Source organism: Neophocaena asiaeorientalis, unplaced genomic scaffold, assembly GCF_003031525.2.
Source record: "Neophocaena asiaeorientalis asiaeorientalis breed wild unplaced genomic scaffold, Neophocaena_asiaeorientalis_V1.1 scaffold254, whole genome shotgun sequence".
Taxonomy (NCBI): Eukaryota; Metazoa; Chordata; class Mammalia; order Artiodactyla; family Phocoenidae; genus Neophocaena; species Neophocaena asiaeorientalis.
Genome location: NW_020174705.1, coordinates 1769051 through 1777272, shown reverse-complemented (window position 1 = coordinate 1777272; position 8222 = coordinate 1769051). Strand labels below are relative to the sequence as shown.

Here is an 8222-nt window from a genome sequence, read left to right as displayed (position 1 = left end):
CACAAAGCCTTAGGACCTGTGATAGGGTCAGGGGCCTTACAGGGGTGTTGGGAGAATCAATGGGCTCAAGGCTAGGGCTGTGCACAGACCAGGGGCCTAGGAGAGACAAGTGCGATGAGCTGCCACTCGTCACAGTGTCCAGGAAGGCTGTGGGCCCCGCCTGTCCTCTACCCAACCCCCATCCGGAGTGTGGGGCTGGCAGGGTAGGGCCGTAGGACCGGCTGTTTTGTTTATGCTCCCAAAGGTCTCCCTAGGGCTGATGGCAGTGCGGCTGTGTTTGCTTTCACATTCCAGATCAAGCTAGAGCCGCCCCCGCCCCCACAGGGCCCAGAGGCTTGGGAGGCACCGGCTGGAGCCTGGGCAGGAGCCCCAGTGAGGGAGCAGAGTGAGGGCCCGAGGATGGGGCCTGCCTCCCATCTTCCCTGCCCTCCATGGAAGGCTCACGGTGCCCTGAGGGTCCCCCCACCAACACCCCAGGGCTCTGCCTCCATTTACCTCTGGCATCCTGCAGTAGGTTCTGGGCTGGGGGTGCGGGAGGGCCGTGCAGGCAGAGGCCAGACCCCAGGGCCCCCACCCAGCCGGGGCCTGAGGTAGTGACCACAGCGCTGAGTGGCCAGCGGCCACCGGTGCTCAGTTGAACATGGCGGTGGCCGGAGGGAGCGGGCGGCCAGCAGCTCAGGTTTCCTGGGCGCTTGGGGCTCAAGTGTGCGTGCAGATGAGACTATGCAGGGTGGGGGTGCTCACCAGGGCCTTTTCCTGTCCCTCTACCTCCCTGTGTGTGGCCAGTGACCCTGGGCCAGGCTGGGGGCTGTACTGAGGGAGGGCCAGCCTCCAGGCCTTCGAGCTCACCCCCAAACCCCAAATCGGACTGTGGCCACCCAGCTGTGGGACCAAGCGTGTCTCTCCTCACAGGGTGGTGCCTTACCTCAGTCTCTAGGCCCTCCCACCCCTGGGGAACACCTTCTTCCGGTCCAGCCTGTGCCCCTTCTCCATGACCCCTTCCCCGACCCCCCAAAGCCTGCCCCCTTGGAACCCCCCTGCAGGCCACCATCTGCCCCATAACCCCAGGAATTCCAGGGACTGGGCTGCTGCTCCTCAGTCCCCCAGGGGCTCAGCCAGGCATCCTGGGCTGAACTTGGGGCTGTGAGACCCCTGGGTGCTCCAGGAGCTCACTTATAGACTCAGCCCCTCTCCAGACACACCTGGAAGTACAGGTGTGCAGCTCTGACGTGCCTCTCAGGTTCAGGCTGTCCGAGCACAGGTCCCAAGGCTGGCCGGGGCCATGCGTGGCCGTGGAAGTGTGACATGAGCACACCTGGTGGTGGAATTGGGCCCGGGTGGCAGCGGGGCATCACATGGTCACAGAGACCAGACATCCAAACGTACGCTCGCAAACAGGCTTCATGGACCCGTGCGGTGACCCATCGTGTGAAAGGACGGCCCTCAGCACTGGGCCCTGTGGCCTCTTCCCACGCCCTCCACAATGGTTCCAGGAAGTGGTCTCTCAAGGCCCCCAGGTGGGAAGCAGGACTGTCGCGGGGGACACCTGGGGCCATGAAGCCAGGCTGAATGCAGTCACTTCTGGTTCGAGACCGTACTGGTCATCTCCCTGCCTCAACCCAGCACGGCTGCCTCTCACCGCACAGCCAAGAGGTTTCTCGTAACATCTGACCTAAGTCCCTCTCTTTACGATCAGGGTCCAAGGAGCGCCAAACTTGGCACTAGACCCCTCAGACTGAGGGGCTGCAATGGGGGACGGTGGGGAGACAAGGCTGGCAGCGAGGCGACCCAGGGGGAAGGCCCGCGGGGAGGCCCAGCACCATAGTAGGTCAGGAGGGGGTGCAGGCTGGGCCTGGCCGCATTGCTCACATTCCTCGCTCCTGCCCTGGCTCAGAGCACTTCCTGTTGCCTCCCAGCTAGGCCCTCAGGCTTCCACAGGCTTCCAAGCCCCGATTCCCTACCAGGCAGCCACAGAGCTGGACAAGCCCTAGTCTCCTGGACATGCCTCTAACCAGACAAAGAGGCTGGCATGGGGGTACCCCTGGAGCCAGGCTGTACCACCCCCCAGATGGTGACTCACCAGCCCTGGCAGAAAAAGGCCCCCATTGTTGCTCAGGGTCCAGCCTGCTCACACCAGGGTCACCAGGGTCCCCAGCGTCCCCTCTCCCAATCCTGGGGGACAGAGACTAAGCTGGCTGCCGGTTTCCTCATTGCCCACCCTGCCCCCACCCCACCTGACCTGCACAAGCCTCCGGGATGGGCTCCGTGGAAGGGCTCCTGGGGCCGGGGAGGGTGGTGTGGCACTCCCAGAGCGGGCCATAGGAGGCGGGACAGAAGCGGCAAGCGGCGAGCGTCCAGCTGGAGTGGCCTGAGCTCTCCAGCCAGCCCAGGCTGCCACCCCATTTATCCACCTCCCGCTGTGGCCCAGGCTCCCCAGGGACGGGTGGGGACATAGGGCTGAGTCACTTTGAGGAGCAGGGTGGTGGCTGAGCCCCCCTCCCCTTCTCAGGCTCCAGCCGGGTGTCCCCTACCGGCCAGGTTTCCGTCCCAAGAAAGGAAGGAAGGAAACTGCTGGGAGGCCCTGCCCTGCTCCCAGGACCCAGGGCTGGGGAGACAAGGAGGCAAAGGAGGGGACCCTGACCTCAGAACATAAGTCCTGCTGCAGCTCACGGGGGGATGGGGAGCAGGAACCAGGGAGCCCCAAAAGCCCTCTTGTAGGCACCACGTCCTGTACCAGGCGGTCACCCTCTGCAGGACTCTGTCACCTCACTCACTCTCAGCCCCCAAAGGCCTCCAGAACTGGAGGTGGAGGCATGGGCTGGCTGTGAGGGGGAGGAGGGCCTGGGGTCTATCACACCCCTGCAGCCCTGGCACCGCTGGCTGCCCCGTCGCTGTTCGGGGCAGTCCCCCATCATCACTGTCACGATCAGCTGCACTGCAGCTGCGGCCACCCCAGCCCAGTCTGAACGGGGCTGAGTCACCACTGACAGCCCTGACAGCCCCCGGAAGGGAGGGGCCAGCCACATCAGTGTCCTCCCCTGCCCACCCCCTCCTCCCTGCCCAGGACAGGAGGACACTGAGGCTGAGAGAGCCAGAAGGGCCCTTGGGGCCTGGACTCCCACCTCAGCCCTTCCCCGCACAGGGCATGGAGGGTGAGCCCCTTCATCCCCCACCATGAAGCAAACAACACACATCTCTCCCCAGTTCTCCTGACCCACTGCTGTTGAGGCCCTATCAGGGCATAGCCCTGTATATAAGCATCGTTCACCCAGGCTCCCTCACAGCCTGTGATGGGCGGAAGCTAAGCCTGGTTTGTGGAGGTCAGCGGAGGTCCAGCTCTTCCTTCCCATGCTCTGAGCTCAGCCGATTAAATACCGGGTCTCTGGCTGGGAGGGAAAAGAGAGACCGTGCCCTCAGGGACTCCCCTGACCTTATGGGGTCCCTGTCCCCCTGCCAGCTCCAACCACGGAGGGACCTGCCAGACGGGCCCCACTCTTTTCCTCTAAAATTACACCAGCAGCAGGCTTCCCTGGTGGCACAGTGGTTAAGAATCCTCCTGCCAATGCAGGGGACACAGGTTCGAGCCCTGGTCTGGGAAGATCCCACATGCCACGGAGCAACTAAGCCTGTGCGCCACAACTACTGAGCCTGCACTCTAGAGCCCGCGAGCCACAACTACTGAAGCCCGCACACCTAGAGCCCGTGCTCCGCAACAAGAGAAGCCACCCCAATGAGAAGTCCGCACACTGAAACAAAGAGCAGCCCCCACCCGCCACAACTAGAGAAAGCCCACGCGCAGCAATGAAGACCCAACACAGCGAAAAATAAAATAAGTTGAATAAAAATAAATTTAAAAAAATTACACCAGCGGAAGACCCCTCCTAGGGCTTCCTGCAGCCCCCAGAGCCTGAAATAGTGGAGGGAGAAGGTCCCACCCAAGGACAAGGTGCCTCCCCACCCTCCAGATAAGGCCTGAGGGCAGAGTTTTCCACAGGAAGGTGAACTCAGCCATTTGTGTCTAAATCAATGGACAAACGCCTAGGGGGAGGGGCGCTTCCTCCTGGGGGTGAGATGCCCTGGGAAGGAGGGAGACTCCAGCTCTCAGTCTGGGGGGGTGGTCAGCCAGTGCACCATCCCAGGGCTCCCCTGAAATCACAAATCTGACCCTAACACCCCCTACTCTGGCCTTCAGTGGCCCTGGGGCAAAGTCCAGACTCCAGGACTTGGCACTGTGGCCCTAACAATCACCCCCCAGCCTGCCCTAGAGCCACAAAGAACAAAAAAGTGGGGCAGGGGTTCATGCTCATGCCTGTGCCCAGGCTGCCTCCCCACCGGGAATGCCATCCCCTCCAGGAGAAACACAAGGCCCCACAGGATCCAGGTCACAGGCATGGCCAGCTCGCCTGGGAGACATCAGGGACAGGGCAGGTGTCAGGGTCCCCTGCACACCCAGAAATGTCAGATCTCACACCTCCACCAGCCCCAGGCCAGTGGTTCTCAAAGTGGGTTCTGGGGAGCCCCTCGGCTTGAATCTTCCTTTAAGGGGTTTTTCTCTTTAAAAAAAAAATGAAGAAGGTAGTAGGGGCACAAAAGACAGAAGGTAGTAAGGGCATAGGGCTTCCAGGAGGGCAGGACAAGCAGGCTCTTCCTCCTGGCATCCAGGTGCTGCCCCAATAGGGCCACTGCCCAGCCCCTGCTACCTAGAAAGAGACAGAACTAGACTCCCCACCACCACCACCTCCTCCTTCCCCAGCTCTTCCCCAGTTAGCTCTTCCTGTCTGGAGGGGGCAGCAGGGAGAAAGGGGAGGTGCCCCAACCCCTGCAGACCCCAGAGCTGAGGACCCAGCTTAGAGAGTCTCCTCAGCTGCCACCACGGAGGAGGGTCAGTCCCTCTGAGGCCTTCAGAGCACAAGCAGGCTCCTCAGACAGACGGACAGACAGACACCCAACACAGGCACAGAGCTGAGCACGCTCAGTCCCGGAACATCCCAGCAGCCCCTCCCCAGGTTCCTCAGCCCCTAGGCCAGGGAGGGGGTGGCTTGTCAGAATGACCCTTCCTAGGACAAGTGGCTCTGAGGAGCGTCCTGGGGAAGAGGGCCAGAGACGGGGGCTGTGGACCAGGGCCAGGTTGCCCTGACACTACCTGATTTAGAGCACAGGCTGAGGGCAGAAAGAGTGGCTCCAGGTAGCCAAGAGGGTTTTCACCAGGGGCAGAGAAGGGGCCCAGAGGGGCAGCAGAGACGGAGACAGATACTTCTGGAGGTGACCAGAGGCAGAGACTGCTGTCAGGAGGACAAGAAGGTGGTTCTGGGAGAGCCCAGGTGGTCCCTGTGGGCAGAGCCCACCATACCTTCTGGGCGACCTCAGAGCTGAGGCTGCCCCCTCGTGCCCAGTCCGGCTTTGGCTCCCAGGGGTCGTGGGCAGGCGGCAGCCCTCGCTGGGCCATCTCCTCGGTGCAGGTCAGTTGCCGCCGGCGGAGCTCTTCGTCAGTCTCCTTGTCCACCACCAGCAGCCGAGTCTGCCCCTCCACGGCCTTGATCCTCTGCACCACCTGGGACAGGTGAGTGGTGGGAGGTCACGGCCAGCACTCCAGGCAGCAGGCAGCACATGGGCAGTGGCACCACCCAGGGCCGGCCCAGGGCTGTGGGCAGGCTGCGAGCCTACCAGGGGCAGGGGTGGGCGGCTGGATCGAGAGGCCCGCTGGCTCCGCCCCCCACCCCCACTCCAACAGCTCGCTCCCTCTTCTCCTGGGGCTCCGGACACAAGTGCCCAGGCTGCAAGGGCTGTGGGGGCCTCACAGGGCCTCACCTCGGCCCAGGAAGTGACAAAGACGGTGCTCAGCTGAGCTTCGGGTTTTCAGTATGCGTGTGTGCATGTGTGTGGCCTGCACCCTGCAGCCTTCTGTTTCAGGGTGTCTCTAGGTCTGGGTTTGAAGGAGAGAACTGTCTCCCTGGATCCCAGTTTCAGTGTGTTTGTGCCTTTTTCTGTCTTTTCCAGTGGTGGAACATAGTGGTCTAAACCCCTGCCTCTAGGCCTTCCATTCTCTTCCAGATCATGACAATGGACCTATTCCTACTGGACCTGCGGAGAGAACACCTGGGTTCCTGTGGCAAGGCACCTCCTCAGGTACCTACCCACAACCCGGAAAGCAGGATTCAGACACAGCAGGGAGAGGTGGGGAGGGGCAGGTCCACCTGTGGGACAGGTGTGGTTACACAGGTGTCTGTGAAGTATCTAAAGCATGTGCATGGTGACGGCGCATACATGCTAGTGTGTGCCCGCAGGAGGGGCAGTGCCCACTGGGCATTGGGGAAGGAAGGGCAATACCCCACCCCTACCCCAAGGCCTGGGAAAGGACAGACAGGGCCCCCACCAGCTGCTCAGTAGATGTTCTCAAAAGATAGGAGGGTCTGAACCAGGCCCATCTTTGCCCCAGTCCTCCTCTGTACCTGTCTTTCCCCATGAGCCACAGAGTCACAGGAGGACTCCAGGACCCTCATGCTTCCTGACTGTGGGACCCAGACGAGTCACCCAGTATCCCCAAACATCAGTTTCCTCATCTGTAAAATGGGAGCCGTAACTGTACCTTCTCCCTCCCAAGACAGTGGGAAGGTCTCAAGTGGTCCTGTGTGAAGTTCTTAAAGAACAGCACCCCGGGAGGCCTGGGATAAGCATTGCTCTAGGGGCAAGGGTGGCAGCAACTGTTAAACAGAGGCCAGGTGCCAGCTCTACCAGGCCCTCCCTATGGCCTGTCAATCCAAGCTCTCTGGCCTTGACCCCCACCCTCCAGCAAACAGCCTATCCAGCTGACACTCTGGGTAAAAGACAGAAGGACGGCAGACAGATGGACAGACAAAATCTCCAAGGGTAGAAGTGAGAGTTCAGCTCCCAGCCCAGCCAATTTACTAATCTCTAGGCCCAGGCCTGGCCACACAGACAGGTGTTGGGGGGACACAGAGGAGCCTGAGTAGAAGGAGTGGAGGAAGACTGCACCCAAGCCAGGTGACTCCCTGGTCAGTGGGAGACGGACACCCCCCAGGGGTCAGAACCTGCAGAGAACCTCCCTCTGGCCTTTATCTTCAGCTGCAAGGGGCAGGGGGCTGCGATCAGTGACCCCTGCCAGGCCATCCAGCAGCCTCTTTGGAGAAGAATGTGCTGCCACAGCGGTGACTCCCACCAGGACCCAGACACCATCAGCCAGGACACACACTAGTACACTGGCTGCAGACACACTGACGACTACACATAGCCAACAGACACAGAGGCCAGGACACATATATACACGGCCACACACAGGAGGGTACACACACACACACACACACACACACACATATCCCCCAGTTCACAGACGTCCAGGCATGCAGATCTGTATGCACACACATATATCTAGGGGTGCAGACCTGTATACTCATGTGCATACAGTCCAGCACACACACTCACTCAACTGATGCAGGCACACACAGGTGTGCCCTCCCTGTGACATCCCCTGCAGGTACACACACGAGGGACCCCAAGAGGGACCTGTACATTCACAGATATACCCAGTTGTGTACACACGCACATGTGTACACGCTGATAGAAAAGCACCCGGATCCCCAGGCACAGGGAGACCCCTGAGGGGCCAACTCCTCCACACATTGCGCTGAGGCCGGAACAAGACTTAAGAGCGAGGGCTGAGACACGGAGGAGCCGCAATGCGGGCCCCTCCCTGCCAGGATTCCACCCCCCACCGCCTCGCTCCGTGCATGACCGACCCGGGCTGGAGGAGACTAGGAAGGAGGCCGGTTGCCTCTGCCTCAGCGGCCACGTCCCCCACCTCTCCACGGGAGCCCACCGCAGGCCCTTGTGCGACCCCCTCCTGGCCCGGAGAAGGGAGCTGAGGCCTGGGCGCAGACAGCCCCGAGCTCGGTGGTTATTGGCGCCCTCCGCGCGCGCGCGCGGGGCACGGACGCGCTCCGGGGATGGGGTCGGTGGGGGGGGGCGGAGCGGTGGGCCGGGGGTGGAGCACAGGCACCCACCTGGTGGTGCGTCTCACCCTCCACGTTGACGCCGTTGACTTCGACCAGCCGATCTCCGGCGCGCAGCGCGGCCGCCTCCGCCGGGGAACCGGGCTCCACGCGCCGAATGAACTGCCCGCGGCGGCCCTTCTCGCCGTGCAGGTGGAAGCCGTAGCCGTGTTCGCCGCGCACCAGGCGGCACAGACGCGGCCGCAAAGGCTCCGG

At 62.0% G+C, this 8222-nt stretch overlaps 1 protein-coding gene across 3 annotated transcripts in view; it reads right to left on the bottom strand.

Annotated features, from left to right (window-relative positions):
* Positions 1 to 2398, bottom strand: part of NHERF2 (NHERF family PDZ scaffold protein 2) — a 5296-nt gene extending 2898 nt beyond the window's left edge. For 2 of the 3 annotated variants that reach the window (XM_024759787.1, XM_024759789.1), the window contains exon 1: positions 2240 to 2398. In XM_024759787.1, coding sequence (XP_024615555.1) covers positions 2240 to 2320 — 81 coding nt within the window. In that variant the 5' untranslated portion in view covers positions 2321 to 2398. Of the gene's footprint in view, positions 1 to 495; positions 940 to 2239 lie in introns of those variants that run through there. The other variant, XM_024759790.1, reaches the window with a different exon arrangement.
* Between the last annotated feature and the right edge of the window lie 5824 nt (positions 2399 to 8222).